Consider the following 19402-nt stretch of genomic DNA (forward strand, 5'->3'; position numbering starts at 1 on the left):
AATTATCTTTCTGCTGACACCCGGACAGGGTGGAGGAGGACACAACATGACTAATACGGAGGGAACAAGAGCTGTACTGGAGGAGGGGTGGCACATGCGAAGACAAGCAATCAGAGTGGAGAAGAGAGAAGACTATGCCTGGCAGGGGCTGTGCATAGAGAGAGACTGGGAGGAGACAAGGTGCTGCAAGGGTGGAGGGGGGAAGGATTGGGACTGACTTGGCAAAAAGATGGTACTGGAAACCAGTGGAAAGGGGCCGGGGGAGAGATGTTAGATGAGAAGCCCAGGACAGGATAGCCATGAAGACTTGAGAGCAGAGCGGTGTTGACAGACAGATTCATACATTCCATGGCCAGAAGGGACCATTGTGATCATCTAGTATGGAACAAGGGCAGAAGGGTATCAGGATTAGGGAGGGAGATAATGCACAAGAAACTATGACCACTAGAGACACCCCTCTCCAGAACAGAATTCAAGATTCCAGTCTCAACATTCCTCTGTCAGCAAATATCTGTGAAACTAACTGCTATATGTGAGTCTCATCCTCATCTAGCGGCTGGTCATCTGCCTTTATGTGAAACTACTACAGCCATCAGTTACTCTGTTACCCAAGTGGTTGTGCTATGGATTTAAAAGTTTCATCACATCCGATGGAAAAAAAAAAAATGCGTGTCAATGATTCCACACAAAACATTCCATTAAGTTTAGTTTAAAAAACAAAAGCCCACACACGCACACACCACACCAGAGAATTACATACAAAAGCATACATTAATAGAATGTTAAGATGGTAAATTCAAGTACTCAAGTTATGAAATGCCAGAATTAACACTGCATGTGCAAACCTAATTCGACTCCCCTGTGCGTATGCATTATTATGCAGTCCTAATTACGTGACTGTTTTTGCCATAAGATCTTTGCCTCATTCAGTGCACAGAAAGTACCATGCTCTAGGAATGAATCAGGATTATGTACTGAAAGAGGCTGTTGGTACAACCCCTGTCTCATTTGTGGCTGAAGCTGAAATGTGTTTAGTGCAGGAGGCAAAGGACTGCATGAAGAGAAAGGTTGTTTTCATGGTTAAAGCAATCTCATTTTCTGGGTGCCCAACTCTAGACCATGGGGTTGAATCTGCAGAAATGTTAAGCACTGTATAGCTGCATCTGAAGTCAAATGGAGACGTGCTCCGAACATAGAAAGTGTTATATAATGCTACATACTCTGAAAAATATGAAGCCCTCAGCCTCTCAAATTGCGCACCCAAACTTAAGATCAAAGGTGTCCACTAATTTCTCAGTGCATCAGTTCTCCAGCTGCAGAATGCAGCTACTTCATCTCATGTTTACAGGCATGTTTTGAAAGTAAGTTAGTATTTATGAAACACACAGCTACTAACAAACATCAAAAAACCAACATGGAAATAGTCGTATAGTGTGCACTAAATAAGGCATGGGGCCAAACTCTGGAAGACTATGATAAAACAAAACGTTGAATAGTTGCTCCTCAAATAAACACTATCCTTCCTATGTACTGAATGAGAGAGGTCCTGTGGGGGGAAAAAAAATGTGTGATCATATAGTTCAGAGTATCATAACACATACACACAAGAAGGGCAAAATAAATTTTCCTAGGCAGCCTTAACTTTGGCATGGCCTAACTTGATCTCACAACCTTAAGTAATATCGAAAATACTGTTTTTGGCAAAAGCAGAATTAAAAATGTAAGAATGGCCATACTGGGTCAGAGCAATGGTCCATGTAGCCCAGTATCCGGTCTTCTCATAGTGACTGGTGCCAGATGTTTCAGAGGGAGTGAAAAGAACAGGGCAATTTATCGAGTGAGCCATATGATCATCCAGTCCCAGCTTCTAGCAGTCAGAAGTTTAGGAACACACAGGGACACAACCACATCATGGCTAATAGCCATTGATGGACCTATCCTCCTTCAACATATCTAAGGTCTTGTCTACGTTACAGAGTTTTGTTGACAGAAGTCATGCCGACACTCAAAAAGAACTATAATAAATATTGGTACTGCAGTTCACACTCTGTTAGCAAAGCGCGTCCACACTTGGGGTACTAGCATCGACAGTATGAGCAGTACACTGTGACTACCTATCCCACAGTCCAGCTCGACACCTTCTGCCGTTATATCTTGTGGGATAACGGAGCGGATTGCAGCACATCTTGGGACCGGGCTCAGTGTCCCGTGATGCATTGCTTTCTGTCCCAGCATTCCACAGGCTTCCAGCTTTCTTTCATGGCATTTTTCAAATGGCCCTACTTTGCTGTGCACCCCGGCATTTTTGTGAGAAGGAATGGATTCCGCACTGCTCTCCTATGCTCTGATAACTGTCATGAAGACACTGCAGATGGCAGTGCAGTTAATCACGAAGTTCCTAACTGAAGACGACTCCCAGATGCCTGACATGCTGTGTAATATGGATAAGAGCAACTTCAGATTGCTTTTGGCATTCTCAGAACAGCTGCAGAGGGTCGCTTTTGGGCTCGGGAAACAAGCACTAAACGATGGGATCACATCATCAGACAGGTGTGGGATGACGAGCAGCAGCTATAGACCTTTCCGATGTGGAAAGCCACCCTCCTGGAACTATGGGCAGAGCTCGCCCCAACACTGCGGTGCAAGGACACCAGAACGAGAGCTGCCCTATTGTTAGAGAAGCGTGTGGCACTGTGTGGAAGCTGGCGACTCCAGACTGCAACAGGTTTGGAGTTGAGAAGTCAGCCACTGAGGATGTATTAACATAAGTGTGCAGGGCAATAAATCACATCCTGCTACGAAGGACTGTGACTCTGGGAAATGCGTGTGAAATAGTGGAAGGCTTTGCAAAGATGGGTTTCCTTAAATGTGGAGGGGCTATAGATGGCACACACATTACAATTTTGGCACCAGAACATCTTGTGACTGAGTACATCAATAGGAAGGGGTACTTCTCCATGGTGTTGCAGGCGCTTGTGGATCACCCTGGGCGTTTCACTGATAACAATGCAGAGTAGTCCTGAAAGGTGGGTGACGCATGCATCTTCAGGAACACCAGCCTGTATAGAAAGCTACAAGCGGGGACTTTCTTTCCAGACCAGAAGATTACAGTGGGGGATATTGATATGCCCATAGTGATCCTAGACACCTGGCGTACCCCTTACAGCCATGGATCATGAAATCTTACACAGGAAACCTGGATAGCAGTAAGGAGCAGTTCAACAACAGGCCGAGTAGGTGCTGGATGACTGTGGAATGTGCCTCTGGCAGATTAAAGGTGCGCTGGCAATGCTTTTATGGCAAGTTAGACCTCAATGAGGATAATATTCAGAGACCCGCTGAAGTATCCATGGGGCTCTTGGCGGTGGGGTCGCCACTGAGGATAGTGTCCACCTCCTTATAGAGCTAACGGGTCTTAGGTACAGCACCAGAGTGAGGGTTCACCTCCCTCACCTAATGGTATGCTTGCCTCAGCTCTATTATCTTCACTCTGCACTACAGAGTGTCCCGATAATAGCTCTTTTCACAAAAGTCTTGAGAAATGTGCCTGTAGGCATCCCAATTCATATAGCTCAAGCACAGCTGGGATTGCACAGCCTCCCCTCCCCACATACTGATCAGATCCAACAGCTCCACAGTGGTGCAAGCTGGAGAGCGTTTGCTGCAATAACCTGCCATGATCATCTGGGAAGATGTGATCAGACCTCTCCACCCCAAGCAAACAGAAAATGGAATTTCAAAAATTCCCAGGGCTTCTAAGGTGGAGGGCCAGATGGTTGTTTACCTGGCTGTAGGGCAGTGGAATTCAAACTGTTGACCAGGGCAGACACAATGGGCATTGTGGGACACCTCCTGGAGGCCAATTAAAGCAATAAAACCAGCGTGGTGTCTACTCTGGCACTTTGTCAACAAAAATTTTGCACAAAAAGCCTTATGTCTATCATCAGGGTGGTTTTATTTATTTGTCGACAAAACTTTGTAGCGTAGACAAGGCCTAATTCTTTGTTGAACCCAGGTATACTTTTAGCTTTCACAATATCCCAAAGGCAATGAGTTCTACAATTTACATTGTGTGAAGTACTTCCTTATGTTTGTTTTAAACCTGCTGCCTATTAATTTCATTGGGTGACCCCTGGTTCTTGTGTTACGTGGCGGAGTAAACAACACTCCTGTATTCACTTTCTTCATACAACTCATGATTTTATAGACCTCTACTGTATCCCCCGCTCAGCCTCATCTTTTCTCCAACCTGAACAATCCCAGTCTTTCATCTCTTTCAAATGGAAGCTATTTCATTTTTGTTACCTTTCTCTGTACGTTTTCCAGTTCTAATATATCTTTTTTGAGATGGGGCAAACCAACTGCATGCAGTATTCAAGGTATGGGAGGACCATGAATTTCTATAGTGGCATTTTATTTTCTGTGCTATCTATTCCTTTCCTAGTGGCTCCTAACATTGTTCGCTTTTTTGATGGTCACTGCACACTGAGCAGATGTTTTCAGAGAACAATCCTTGATGAATCCAAGATCTTTTCCTTGAGTGATAACAGCTAATTTAGTCCTGATCATTTTGTATGTATAGGTTGGATTATTTTCCCAGTGTGCATTACTTTGCATTTATCAACAATGAATTTCATCTGCCATTTTGTTACCTGGTCCCCCAGTTTTGTGAGAGCCCTTTGTAACTCTTCAGTTAGTTTGGACTTAACTACCTTGAGTAATTTTGTATCATCTGCAAACTTTACCACTGCACTGTTTACCCCCTTTTCCAGATCATTTATGAGTTTGTTGAACAGCACTGGTCCCAGCACCTCTTTCCACTGTGACAAATGACCATTTATTCCAACCCTTTGTTTCCTGTCTTTTAACCAGTTACTAATCCATGAGAGGACCTTCCCTTTTATCTCATGACTTCTTACTTTGCTAAAGAGCCTTTGATAAGTGACCTTTCTGAATGTTCCAGTACACTATATCCACTGGATCACCCTTGTCCATATTTGTTGACAGCTTCAAGGATTAGTTAAGTGTTTGTTTCTTTCAACAAAAAGAAAATATTTTAAAATAATTTTACTACAAAGGCAACGTTAGAGCATGTACTACCTCCACACCATAGTCTCCTAAAGTTTTTCAGAACACAAAAAAACGCAATACAAAATTAGGTTCAAAAGGAGATTCCCTCTTGATGCATGTAGTGTAACAAAACTAACATGGAATACCACTTCAAATACAGCAAATCCCCAGAGATTAGAAGTTTTGCAGACACCGACTACGCAGAGGCCGATATGAAACATAAGCCCCACCTCTCCAGGGAGGGTAAGCAGCGCAGCACCACCTCTGCCAACCAAAAAGCTGGTGGGAAGAATCCTGGAATTTCCAACAAGGTTCTGATCCTGGGCCTTTGCTCAGGAGTTCTTTTATATCTACTTCTGGTTATTAAGTCATCAGTTTTGAAGATCCCCTACCCACTAGGAGGGAAAAGCCTCCCGGCCCCCAGAAGGCCTGACTTCTTCGGCAAGAGTGCTCTATTCAGCCCCTTCCTTAACCTCCTAGCAGATGAATCTCTCCATCTATTGCTCTGCCTCTTCCAGCCTTCTTTATTTGGGTCCTCTTAACTCACATGAATAGCTTTCTAGTGCTTGCCATTATAACTTATTTATCACTGCTGCTAGGCAGTTCTGAGGAGTGCAGGGAAACTGACAAACAATCAGGTCAATTTCACTTTGCTGATACTTGTGAAACCTCAGAGGATCAACTGAGACAATTGGAGATGTTCACTGGAAGAGTCATGGACATAGGATAGAAAGGACGGAATATCAAAGATTCCCCCCTCCTCACAACAGCCAAGGAGTTCTGCTAGGTCAGGGATGGGCAAACTTTTTGGACCGAGGGCCACATCTGGGAATAGAAATTGTATGGCGGGCCATGAATGCTCACAAAATTGGGGTTGGGCTCTGGTTGGGGGTGCTGGCTCTGGGGTGCGACCAGAAATGAGGAGTTCAGTGTGCAGGAGGGGGCTCCGGGCTGGGATGGGGAAGTGTGAGGGGTCCGGGTTGCGGTGGGGTGGGCTCTGTGGTGGGGCTGGGGATGAGGAGTTTAGGGTGTAGGAGGGTGCTCTGGGCTGGGACCGAGGGGTTTGGAGGGCAGGGGGGGATCAGGGCAGGCTCTGGCTGGGAGTGCGGGCTCTGGGGTGGGGCTGGGGATGAAAGGTTTGGGGAGCAGGAGGGTGCTGCGGGCTGGGATCGAGGGGTTCAGAGGGTGGGAGGGGGATCAGGGCTGGGGCAGGGGGTGGGGAGAGGCTCAGGGGTGCAGGCTCCCAATGGCACTTACCTCAAGCGGCTCCTGGAAGCAGCAGCATGTCCCTTCTCCGGCTCCTATGTGGAAGTGCAGCCAGGTGGCTCTACATACTGCACCATCCATTGGAGCATGTACAGGCCGGAGCGGGGGTGTACAGAAGTGGAGATGCGGGACAGATTCCAGGAGCTGCGTGGAGCAGCCCCCGACCCTGCGCTCTTGGCTGGAGTGCCAGAATGGGGCTATGCCGAGGCTTCTGGAGGCCAAATAGTGCTTCCCCCAACCCTGTGCTCCAGCTGGAGCGGGGCCACACCATGGATTCTAGGAGCTGTGTGGTGAGTCCCCTGACCCTGCTCCCCAGCTGGAGCACTGGAGCAGGGCAAGCCCCAGCTCCCGCTCCCCAGCGGGAGCTTGAGGGCTGGATCCAGCCAGCGAGCCGTAGTTTGCCCACCCCTGTGCTAGGCAGAACCAGGACAGTGATGTTATCAGACACCTACTAATCAGAGGCTTATAAAGAAGATTAAACTGCTGAGCAGGACAGAGGTGCAGCACCCTAGTAAGAATTTTAGCATCCTCTATGTGGTGGATGGAGGGTGGAGACCGCTTTCTAGAAGGATGCTGCCTCTCGACAATGATTCCCTTCCATCCACTTCTAGCTAATAAATTACCACAGGGGGAAATAGAATACTCACCTCACTAGATAACTGGAAAATAAACATAAGGAAGAGGATCATTCAAGAAACTGATGATGCAGCCTAATCTGTAGGATTATGTGCATCATAAAAATCTGCAGTTAAAAAGAGCCCTCTTTTCCAACCATCTCAAAGTACTTAAAGGTTAATTACAGCCCTAAAACACACTTGAACATCAGTAAGCCCTAATTGACAGGGGAAACTGACACATATATTTAAGTTACTCTGCTATAGTCCAACTGTGTCAGTGATAGGAACAGAACCAAGATTACCTGTCTCCAAGTTTTGTGCTCTGATCAGTAAATGATCAATATCATTATCATAGATTCACAGATTCCAAAATCAGAAGGGACCACTGTGATCATCTAGTTCAGGGGTGGGCAAACTTTTTCGCCCCACGGCCACATCTGGGTCCTGAAATTGTATGGGAGGCCATAAATGCTCACGAAATTCGTGGTTGGGGTGCAGGATCTGGATGGGGGTGCAGCCAGAAATGAGGAATTCAGGGTATGGGAAGGGGTGGTTGGGTGTGGGCTCTGGGGTGGGGATGGGGATAAAGGCTTGAGGGTGCAGAAGGGTGCTGTGGGCTAGGATTGAGGAATTTGGAGGGGGATCAGGGTCGTGGCACGGGGTCGGGGTGCAGGCTCTGGGCAGCGCCTACCTCACGCGACTCCCAGAAGCAGCAGCATGTCCCCCCGCTCTGGCTCCTACATGGAGGCACGGCCAGGTGGCTCTGCGTGCTGCCCTGTCTGCAGGTGCCGCCCCTGCAGCTCCCATTGGTCACGGTTCCCAGCCAATGGGAGCTGCAGGGGCAGTGTGCGGGGGACAGTGTGCGGAACCCTGTGGCTGCCCCTCTGGGTAGGAGCCGGAGGGGGGACATGCCACTGCTTCTGGGAGCTGTGCAGAGTGGGGCAAGCCCCCAACTGTGCTACCCGGCGGGAGCTCAACAGCCGGATTAAAACATCTGGAGGGCTGAATGGGGCTCCCAGGCCATAGTTTGCCTACCCCGATCTACTCTGACCTCCTATATAACACAGGCCACACAATGCTCCCAAAATAATTCCTAGAATATTCCTAAAATAACTTCCAGGAAAATATCCAGTTATAGAATCTACCACACACCTTGGTAAACTGAAACAATGGTTACTTACTCTCTCAAAAATTTCTGCCTTATTTCCAATCTGAATTTGTCTGGCTTCAAGTTCCAGCCGCAGATTGGGGATTATACCTTTCTCTGGTAGATTGAAGAGACCGTTATTAAATATTCGTTCCCCATGGAGGTACTTACAGAATGTAATCAAGTCACCCCTACACCTTCTTTTTGTTAAGCTAAAAAAACTGAGCTCCTTGAGTCTGTCACTGTAAGGCAGATTTTCTAATCCTTTAATCATTCTCACGGCTCTGCTCTGAACCCTCTCCCATTTATCACCACCCTTTCTGAATTGTGGACACCGAAGAAAGATAACCCTTCTATTCCTACTCGAAATTCCTGTTTATGCACTCAAGGACTGTATTAGCCCTTTTGGCTACAGCAGTGAGCTGGGAACTCATGTTTAGTTGATTATCCACCATGACACTTTTTTCAGTCACTTCTTCACAGGATAGATTACATAATATTGAAACTTTGCTGAGTTCTCTAAATACATCCTACAACTGTTGTTTGTATCTTTGGTTCTACATGCCAAACTAAGCAACTGTCCAGCCTGTTAGTCACTTCCTCCCTAGAAAGCAAAAATAATAGCTTGTAATAAATATGCAATACTTTCAAAGCACACATATGACCTCTATTAAAGCCAATTAATTACTAAATTAACAGTATGAAAAACTTGGTGGTTTTAATTTGTAACATAAGTCCAAAAAATCCCAATTTCACTATGCTGAAAGTTGTTTGTTGACAAGGACAGTGGTCTTTCAAGATCTCTATGCTCAAAAGGAACAGTGAGTTTCAGAAAGGGGCAATTTTATTTATTTTAAACAGGAAGGTTCTCTTTGTTTCTCTCCCTTTTGTACTTTTCACCCCACAAATCATGGCCTGTTTTTGATCTTTTCCAACTATTACGCTTCTTTAGGCAGGGAACTCCTCGCCCTGAATGTCTGTGAAGAGACAAAAAGAAAAAGGGAGTACTTGTGGCACGTTAGAGACTAACAAATTTATTAGAGCATAAGCTTTCGTGAGCTACAGCTCACTTCATCGGATGCATACCATGTGATCATCATGAAGTGAGCTGTAGCTCATGATAGCTTATGCTCTAATAAATTTGTTAGTCTCTAAAGTGCCACAAGTCCTCCTTTTCTTTTTCCGGATACAGACAAACACGGCTGCTACTTTGAAACCTGTGAAGAGACACACATTCTACCAGCACTATGGAAAATAATTCAATGATATTTTAAACAAATCTATACATTACAATATAAACACCACAAACCAGAATCCTAATTCTCAGATTACTGATAACACATAAATTGACAATCTGAAGAGACCGTTTTGGCCTAAAAAAATTATTCAAAAGCCCTATGTGATGGTCTTAAGATGTTGGTTACTGTACTGTTCCTTGCTTCAAGAAAGCATCTTTATGATTCTATCTAGGTTTTGATAGAACACTTATCAGGATAGTATTCAAGAATGTCACAACAACCTTATGAGATAGGAAAGTATCTGCATTTAAATTAGGTAAAATGAGGCAAATAGTGACACCAAAGCTCTCACAAGAAATCTATGGCAGAACCAGTAATTGAACCAAGATCTCCCTCTAGCTCAGTGCATTTATTACAAAGCCATACTCTTCTATTACTGAAAATTCATACTTTGTGTTCTTTTTGCCCAATGTTTTATTTTACCTGAAAATGGAAAATTAAATAAATTGGATGACTAAATTATATATGCTAGTTACTCAGAAAACCCAGCCAAAACCATTATAATACTGAAGCAATTCTACAAAAATAAGCATGAAGTGGGTTGGTTTGTTTGAAAACTTAAATCTGAAACTATGGATAAGGTACTTAAGGGAAACGTTGGTTATGACAAAGCATTTATTTATTCACTCATGTGAGAGAACGTGGCCAGAATCAGCGTTCTGAGAGCAGGATCAGTAAGGAAGCGGTGAGTTGTATGAATGCGCACATCTGGTGATAGAGTCTAAAGGAGGAGCCGGTAACCTCAAGGTTATAAGTCTGACTGATAGCGGGTGGGGCGGGAAGCCGTGGAGAAGTTGGCGACGCAGATTCCCGTCTCGCAGGAGGAGATGCGGAGTTAGGCTTTGCTGTGAGCAGTTCAGGCGGCGGCGGCTTTCACGTCGCTGTGGTTGTCACAGCATCTCCTTCCCACCAGGAAGGCTTTTGCAGCGCGCACGGCAGAGAAGCGCCAAGTGACTCACAGCACTTTAAATCCACCTCAGGAAAACTCTCGCCACAGCTACGGGAGAGAAGCCCACGCGCCGGGATGACCCCGCCACTTCCCTCAGGCCCCAAGTTGCGAGAAGGGCGGGTAACTTCGTAGCTCTCAGCCCCGATCCGGTAACTGCCCCCACCCGCCACAAAGCAGCCCCCGTTACTCACGTTGCAGGGGCCGGTACGGGTCGCTCCTCCTCCGGGCTTTCGCTATCAGTCTCCCCCCCGGAACCGCAGCTAGAGCCGCCACTGCTGCTACTGTCGGTGGCGTCCGAGTCACAAGCCCCCTGGGCGGCCCGGAGCCTGGCGGTGGCGCTGGCCGCCAGCTGCCGCAGGTCAGGCCCCAGGACGCGAGGGAGGCCGGCGGGAGCCGCCCGCCCCATGTACCGCATCAGCCCGGCCAGCTGCTGCCGAACGTGCCGCTCCACCTGCTGAGCCTGCAGCGCCCGCAGCCTCCGGCACAGGCTGCGCGCCCGTCCCCACAGCGCTGCCTGGCGGCCCCGCGCCGCTGCCTCCTTGCCCGGGGGCACCTCGGAGGGCGGCTCGGGGAGCGCTGGGGCCATGGCCGCCGCCATGCGGGGACCGAACGGGACCGAGAGCGACGCCTCACGGGGGGCCCGGGCTCTCCATAGGAGCAGCAGGTTCTGGCGGGCTCCTCTTTCCCTCCACAGCCGCCTCCCCACGGCCGAGCCCGGACAATACAGCGCCCAGGGCGCCGCCTCTGTCAGGGCGCCCAGTCAGGCCCACCACCGCGCGCACGCGCATATCCACCGCCCTCCGCCCCACGCAGGCAGACCGCTCCCCTCCCCCGCCGGCCCAGCACATGCGCACACCAACCCCATCGTCTCCACTCATGGCGCCGTCCCCACGCTTCCCACTCTACGCAAGCGCACTCGGAGACCCCGTCTTCCTCTTTTCATTGTATCTGCGCCTGCACCGGGCTGTCGCCGTCAACAACTCCAGTCTCACTGGGGGGGGGGGGCACCTCCACTCTGTTCTGATTGGTTCTTCTGCTACTATCTCCGCCACCCCATATACTCTCCTTCACTGGGGGAATTCTATCCAATCAGAGTAGACATCTCCTTCAACCACATAATGAAGGAGAAATGGACAGCTCGCTGTACCAATCGCAAGTATTATTTCCCCCCATCCCGCCAAGTAGGTACAGCCGAGGAGATATAAAGCTGGACGGGGAAAAGGGGTCGCTGACTGCCCTCACTTGCTGGTTTCCCCAGTGGAGGGGCTACACAGCCAACCTAATTCCTCACCTCTGCAAGGAAGTCAACCAGGCCCTGGGGCTTCACCTTTGTTCCGTGCCCTGAATGCAAGCAGAGCAGCAAAAAGGGATTAGCATGATTCCAGTGCTTTAAGGTAGAGATGGCAAGGGGTCCCAAGAAAGCTTATGCTCAAAAAGAAAAGGAGTACTTCTGGCACCTTAGAGACTAACCAATTTATCTGAGCATAAGCTTTCGTGAGCTACAGCTATGCTCAAAGAAATTGGTTAGTCTCTAAGGTGCCCCAAGTACTCCTGTTCTTTTTGCGGATACAGACTAACACGGCTGCTACTCTAAAAAAGAGACAGTTCTGAAGGGAATGTACTTTAAGCATTGTCTTACCCAAGCTGTTGTTGCTCCCACATCTTTATAGCCCCCCCATACACACTTTAAGCACTTCATGATTGTATACAAGCAAAGCAGCTAGCTTTGTGCTACAGAGACCCTGACAGTTTTTCTTCCTTCTCTATTTACAAGCAGACATAAGAGCAGGATATTGGTGTTAGAGTACCACACATTTCTCTCTGTGCTTCAAACACAAGCCCAACCTCAATCATCAACTGACTTTTTATCCAGCCAACAAACCAAACATCCAGGTTCAGCAACTACCTAGGAATACTCTCTGGGACTTGCCACCTGGGCAACTCAGAGTCGTGCACTATTTTCAGTTTCATTGTTGCCAACTCTCCCAATTTCTTTGCAACACTGGTGACTTTGGCTGGAGTCTCAATCATTCTAAAAAGCTCCAGCCCTCTCACATATTTCACTTCTATCTTGAGGAAACCCCCTTATATGGCTGCTTTCCCCACTGCCCCCGCCTCTGGAGGAAGAGAAGCCATAGGGAGCCACTGCAAGAAGCTAGTAGAGCTCCCCACCCTCCAGGAGCTGACAAGTCTCACAGGAGGGAAACTGAGAACAGTTAGAGCCCAACAGCTCAGGCTGCACCCTCCTTCCCTCCAATAGATAACAGGGCAGCTCTTCTGTTCCTCCCCTCTCCCTTCCTGCAACACTGGAGCTGGGAATGGTGAGTGAGAGAGGCGAGGAGTCCCTGGAGCTGCTCCCACCTCCAGCTTGGAAGGGGAAAAAGAAGGGGATCCTGCTGCAGGCCTCTGTACTGCCATCTCCCCCTCAAAAAAACAACACCCCAACAACCCTGGGACAGGGATGAAGAGCTCCAGGAACTGCAAGAGGAGCAGAGGGTGAGGCTGGGAGGGAAGGCAGAACTGATGCTGGAGGTTGGGAGAGGGGGGCAGAACTAATAGACAACTGAGGAAGACAGGCAAATGTGGGGGTGAGAGCTCCTCCAATGGAGATCAAAAGTTACCTTAATACGTTTGGGAGCAATGGCAACACTAATTGTCACAAATACACTTGGGGTGGGCAGTGTGAGTTCAAAAATCAAGACAAACCAAAATCAATGTTTTTAATGTATTAATTTTGCTGCCAATCTCATGATTATTTTTTTTAAACTGGGGTTGCCAATATTCAGTTTATATAAAGGCAACAGACTGGGATCACAGTAGAAAAATCAACATCCTGGAAGGCAGGTGTATGTGTGAAAGGGTTGTAGGAGATTGATTTACTCACAGAAACAGTGCCTTTAAAAGGTCTTTTCATTGTATACATTTGATCAGGAACAGTGAGGACTTGGAGATTTGACAAACCCTAGAGCAAACATGAAAATTAAAGCCATAAACACTGAGCATAACAAAAGCTTTCCATTCATAGATCTCAAAGGCATATTACCAAGCTAGTCAAATATCCTCATTTTACCATGGGGAAGCAGCTTGTCCAAGGCGACTCAGTAAGTCAACATAGCAGCAGAACTGCGAGTAAAATTCAATTTTGTCTCACAGACATGTATCCTTTGCATGGGACCACACACTTAGTTAACAGATAAACAGTGTTACTCTGAACAGTTAGGTGACTAAGTTAGTTCAATAAGAGTATTAATTAGGTGCAATACAAGTAAATTAAGAAGAAAAAAATTAGTCTACCAAGAAAATCGGAACAGCCATCATTTAGAAACTGACAGTCTAAAAGTCTTTTTAAAAAAAAAAAAAAAAAGTCATGAGACAGCCAAAGAACACCTGCTTTTTGAAGTGGACTCTGTGACAAAAAAGAAGCAAGTTTTCCACATGCGGTCATCAGAAGCTTTTAAATTTATTTTGGGAAGGGACCACAACAATTTTATTTGACTGAAATTCTACTGGTACAAAAGTAAACTATATTACATTTTATTGGTTTAAAAGAGGCTCATGACAAACTTCCTCTACTAGCATAATGGGTTATAAAGATTATTATAACATGAGTCATATCTGATTAAATTCCTAACTGTTGTTCTTAGCCTTTCATTCTGGGAAAATATTTAGTGTTTATAATTATCTATTAACTTAAATGGATAAAAACTATTTCAATATTCGTTTTTACTGTATTTTCTAGCAAAGCTGAGGAAAGACTTCCATTACTAGCTTCTATTTTCAGGCATTTATAATTCTGAAAAGTTTCCTCTCTGGGATGATATTTGTCGTGCTTGTTTATAAAAAGAAAAAGGGGCAGAAGAAGAGAGATTTAAGAAGGTCAAAAGCTTTGTTTTCCAGAGAAACCTTAAGAGAAGCATATTTGCTTCTAGGCAAAGTTAAGTACAAAATTAATGTAAAATCTTAAATCATTTTTAATTGGGAACTAGTCTTCTTGATACAATAATCAGAAAAAAACACTTAGAGTGATTCTTTTTTTTTTAATCACTAATAGTATTGGCATAAGGCTATTTTATAATGAAAATACAACTGATATATTGCTATTTCTTGGAAGGCTGCAGCATTCTGCTTAAATCAGGAAATGTACAGTAATACCCTAGCACAATACACATCTTGTCATGTTTTGTTGCTTAAAGTGAAGTTCTCTCTAAAACGTGAGACTAGAAATAGTGGAGTTCCAAGTTTATACTTAGTAACTTCGATGCTTTAAAGATAAGTTAAACATTACCTGCCATAATAATCCAGTACAGTAGCCGTTTTTAGTGTTTTTTGTTAGCAACTCAGTAACTAAGTTCCTTCAGAACACTTGGATGTGCGAACTGTGCCTGGTGATTTTTACAGCTTTTAATTTAACAATTTGTTCCAGCATCAACTCTTCTGGCAGCAATCTATATTACCGAAAGAGAGTAGATATCTCCTTCATCTTCTCTGCCATCAAGAATGATTCTGAGAAGCTAAATAAATGATTTCTGTGAAATTTGTTTATCTTCATTATTTGCTCCCTTTAATTCCTGGTGATCCCGCACACTTAATTTTTTTCCAGGCTTTCTGGTGATCAATTTTAAAAATTTCTTGTTTTTATACCTTAGCTATTTGCTCTTCAAATTTCACCTTAGACCTCCTAATTTCTGTCTTCAACATTGCCTGCTAATTTATGCTCCTTTTTATTAGTTTCACTACAATTAGATTTCCAAATTCTGAAAGATTTTGGCTGAGTTTGAATAACCTCTTGAACATTGTAATTTACCCATACTGGTTTACTTTTTTGCTTCCTTTTTGTTCAGAGGCATGCATGTATTCTCAGAGTATTGTTTCCTTATATAGCAAACATCCGTGCCAAATCTAAGGCATTTGTTTTCTTTACTTTTGACTCCATAGCCTTTTTGACTAGATTCCTTATTTTATTGAAGTCTCCCTTTTTAAACTTATCTTTCTTCTCCCTAGTCAGTGACATGTAAATTTCACTACTTTATGGTCACTATTATTTAGCGGCTCAGCTATTAATTCAAGCACCTCAAAAACTACAATAAGATTTTCAAATTAATCCTCAAACTCAAAATATACAGTTTATAGAGAACTTTATTAACCCTGTTAGAATGGAAACTCTGGAGGAACCTGGATTATGGTGGAGAAACTGTGCCAGCATAACAAATTTTATTTTAACTCTGTGTGACCTCAGTTGCCACTCCATCCAGGACATCTCTCGTGGCTGTAAGAGTTTCTATTGAAATTATTTCATTGTTAAGTTTAAATATCTAGTCTAGAATTATAAAGAAAGTCACCTGAATGACCAGATATAGGACCACATGGCAGTCTGCTGAAAGACAGCCTGACATAATAGTGTTGAAACCCTAATTATATAAATTGTTCTACACGTGAAGACTCCGATGCTGCACCTAAAGCAGTTTGCAGGGTCAGGGCCTAATAGCGTCAATTGCTCTCATTTGTCTCAATGGTTGAAAAATCTGAAGCCTAATGATGATCGGTAAGGCTACGATTTAGTCACGGAGGTCACAGCAGTCACGGATTCTGTGACTTTACTGGACCTCTGTGACTTCTTCAGCTTCAGCTGAAGCAAGGGCTGGAGCCAGGGATATGCTCTGCACATAGCCCCGTGGCTTGCGGTGGGGGCCACCTCTAGGGCCATGCGCCCCCACCCCATGGCCACATACTCCTACCTTGTGGCTGTGCATTTCTGCCAGGAGACTTGTACAGTTAATTTCAGTAAAAGTCACAGACAGGTCATGGGCTCCGTGAATTTTTGTTTGTTGTCCGTGACCTGTCCATGATTTTTACTAAAAATGACAAAATCTTAGCCTTAATGATCGAAGGTGAAAGAGGAGAACCACCAAAAGGGGCAAGGAAAGTGAGATATAGGCACTGTTCTACCATTCTTCCCCCCGCACACACACCCCCACACCCAAAACACACTTCACTGCCTATAGCCACTGAAGACCTAAAATTGAAGATTTTTTTAGACAAATCTAATTTATTTTCACTACTTATGTTGTGTTTGGAACTTGATTCATTATGGATAGATTCAGTTTCATGTTTATGACTTTGGGGGTTATTGTTTTTTTCCTTAGGTAAGTGTGTTGAAGATACATAGACATAAGTGTTTCTTACTCGAGCCCAGTACTGAAATTTTGGGAATAGAAGTTGATTGTTGGTGATCGTTAGCACCAGTTAAAAAAAAAATAATCAAAAAGATGATCCGCTTTGTGCTCATTTTGCAGTTACAAGGAAAAAGAAGCAGTGAGCTGCATTTAGACTTCAGGTCATACTTTGGTACCTCTGAATTACTCCTTAGAAATTAACAATGCTTGGAAACGGAATATTGAAAACCTGCAAGATATTTTAAAGGAAGCTTGGGCAAATATTGTACTCTGTAGCCAGCATGTTTCAAGGAAACAGAGAAGCACTGGTCACTGAACATGCCTAATGTTTAGAATAATGGCACCTTCTGGCAATTCCCTATTATACCCTCTTTGTTAATAAGCAGTAAAACTCCCCTTCCTACACCACTCCAAACCAGTAACTTTTCTTAAGTTTACTTCAAACAGTCTATTTTACCCTCAAAATCCTGAGCATTCAGACATCAAACCCAAAGGATAGGTGCTCACTCTTCATTAACCTTATTACTTCATATAAAGCCCATCTGTAGAGGTCTCAGAGGGATAAATGTTGCCTAATTCAATATTTTTGGCTGCCGTCCCCCAGTCTCCAGACCTAACCAAACCTGGTTCAAATAATTTTTCTCATAATTATTCAAGAGCTGGAATAAGTGTAAAGTGGGCTATATTTGAAGCTCCCTACTAATCAGATAGAGGAACAAATGAAAGTGCAATACCAAAAAGCCACAAAGTCTCTCTTCCCACCCCATACATTGTACTCCTGCCATCTCTGTTCATTCTGGATGCATTCTAAAGTCAGAATTGCCTGATTTTACCACGGTTGTGAGTGAAGTTGGATGAAAGTTATGGGAGATAAGAATCATAGAATATTAGGGTTTGAAGAGACCTCAGGAGGTCATCTAGTCCAATCCCCTGCTCAAAGCAGGACCAACACCAACTAAATCATCCCAGCCAGGGCTTTGTCACGCCGGGCCTTAAAAACCTCTAAGGATGGAGATTCCACCACCTCCCTAGAGTAACCCATTCCAGTGCTTCACCACCCTCCTAGTGAAATGGTGTTTCCTAATATCCACCCTAGACCTCCTCCACTGCAAGTTGAGACCATTGTTTCTTGTTCTGTCATCTGCCACCACTGAGAACAGCCTAGCTCCATCCTCTTTGAAACCCCCCTTCAGGTAGTTGAAGGCTGCTATCAAATCCCCCCTCACTCTTCTCTTCTGCAGACTAAATAACCCCAGTTCCCTCAGCCTCTCCTCGTAAGGTATGTGCCCCAGCCTCCTAATCCTTTTCGTTGCCCTCCACTGGACTCTCTCCAATTTGTCCACATCCCTTCTGAAGAGGGGGGACTAAAACTGGACACAATACTCCAGGTGTGGCCTCACCAGTGCCAACTAAAGGGGAATAATCACTTCCCTCGATCTGCTGGCAATGTTCCTACTAATACAGCCCAATATGCCGTTGGCCTTCTTGGCAACAAGGACACAGTGCTGACTCATATCCAGCTTCTCATCCACTGTAATCCCCAGATCCTTTTCAGCAGAACTGCTGCTTAGCCAGTAGTCAGCCAGATGCCAGTAGTCAGACATTTCTTACCTTCATGTGACTCCCTTGCCTGTCCCATCGCATTTTGTTCCACTCATTTTCAGACAGAGCAAAGCCGCAGCAAAAAGTTTGGAACTGGAATACGTTTTTCAAGTTTAGCATTTAACCTGGAAGGGAAAAATTAAAAAAATAAGAAAACAAGCATTTGTTTTCTGATGCAGTTTTAATTATGTGGACAAAAAAGGAATTTTACAAATGTAATGGAGAAACAAATTACTTTTTAAAAAAGTATATATACGTATGGATAGAGAGAAGGAGCTCTCCCTAATAACCTTTAGTCTAGTAGTTAGGCTACTCATCCAGGATGTAGAAGACCCCAGTTCAATTAGCCCCTCTGCCTGATGAGAAGGAATTTGAACAGAAGTTTCCCATGAGTGTCCTAACCACCAAATTATTGTGTGATCCTCACTCTCACTCAATATTTGTTAAATCTATTCCACTTTAATTAAATTATTAGAGACCCACATCAGAATATCCTATAGTCCAATAGTTAAAGATCACCTGAGATGGAGAACCCCTGTTCTGATCCCTTCTCATCATGCAGAGAAGGGAATTTAACCAGGATCTGCCACTTCCCATGTGAGCACCCTAACGCCTCAGCTGAAAATTATGAGGGAGCAGCCCTGCTCCTCCTATGCCAGCTGTTTTGTTTGGAGTTAAGCAGCCTCTGAGTATGCCCATTTGAACATGCCCCACAGGCAAGATAGATGGGGGGAAACACCTATCTTCCCCTGGTTTGAGGATCCCACCAGGACTTAGGTGTGAGATAGGCATCAGGACGCCAAGAGTGAGACAGCAGTGGGTATGCCCAAAAGCAGAAACTTAGTTGCCTAAGGACTGCCTCTGCTCACAGGAGTAGCAGGTTGGTAGTCATAATGGGCCTAGCTTCTGAGGTGTGCAGAGCACTTATTTGATAGGTACTTCATAAGAATGCATCCAGTGTTAAACATTGACAAGAGATTGTCTGAGATCAGCTTTGCAGTTTGTTACATACAAAGACAGAAGGTTAAATAATGACCTACTTGCCAGGGGCAGTACTTAGCTTAAATCTTAATATATCTGTTCCACATAAATTGAACAATACAGTAGTATAAAACATAAAATTTCTGAGACTGGTATGGTGACATTTGGTGCTTTCACAGAATATGAAATCGTACTATGCCTTTCATAATGACCATAACCCAAGACAGATGTGAACTTCAGATTAAAAGAGTTTATCACATATGTGACCATAGGTGTCACATGAGCATATCGATTTCACC

General features: G+C 44.9%; 1 protein-coding gene across 5 annotated transcripts in view; it reads right to left on the minus strand.

Annotated features, from left to right (window-relative positions):
• Nucleotides 1–19402, minus strand: part of LOC144260035 (KAT8 regulatory NSL complex subunit 1-like) — a 141659-nt gene that overhangs the window by 120765 nt on the left and 1492 nt on the right. For 3 of the 5 annotated variants that reach the window (XM_077808525.1, XM_077808526.1, XM_077808527.1), the window contains exon 2: nt 18132–18247. Coding sequence is in view for 2 of the 5 variants with exons in the window: in XM_077808523.1 (XP_077664649.1) it covers nt 10539–10945 (407 nt within the window). In the remaining 3 variants the exon portion in view is untranslated. Of the gene's footprint in view, nt 1–10538; nt 11071–18131; nt 18248–19402 lie in introns of those variants that run through there. The other 2 variants (XM_077808523.1, XM_077808524.1) reach the window with 2 other exon arrangements.

This window comes from Eretmochelys imbricata, chromosome 2, assembly GCF_965152235.1.
Source record: "Eretmochelys imbricata isolate rEreImb1 chromosome 2, rEreImb1.hap1, whole genome shotgun sequence".
NCBI classification, from domain to species: Eukaryota; Metazoa; Chordata; order Testudines; family Cheloniidae; genus Eretmochelys; species Eretmochelys imbricata.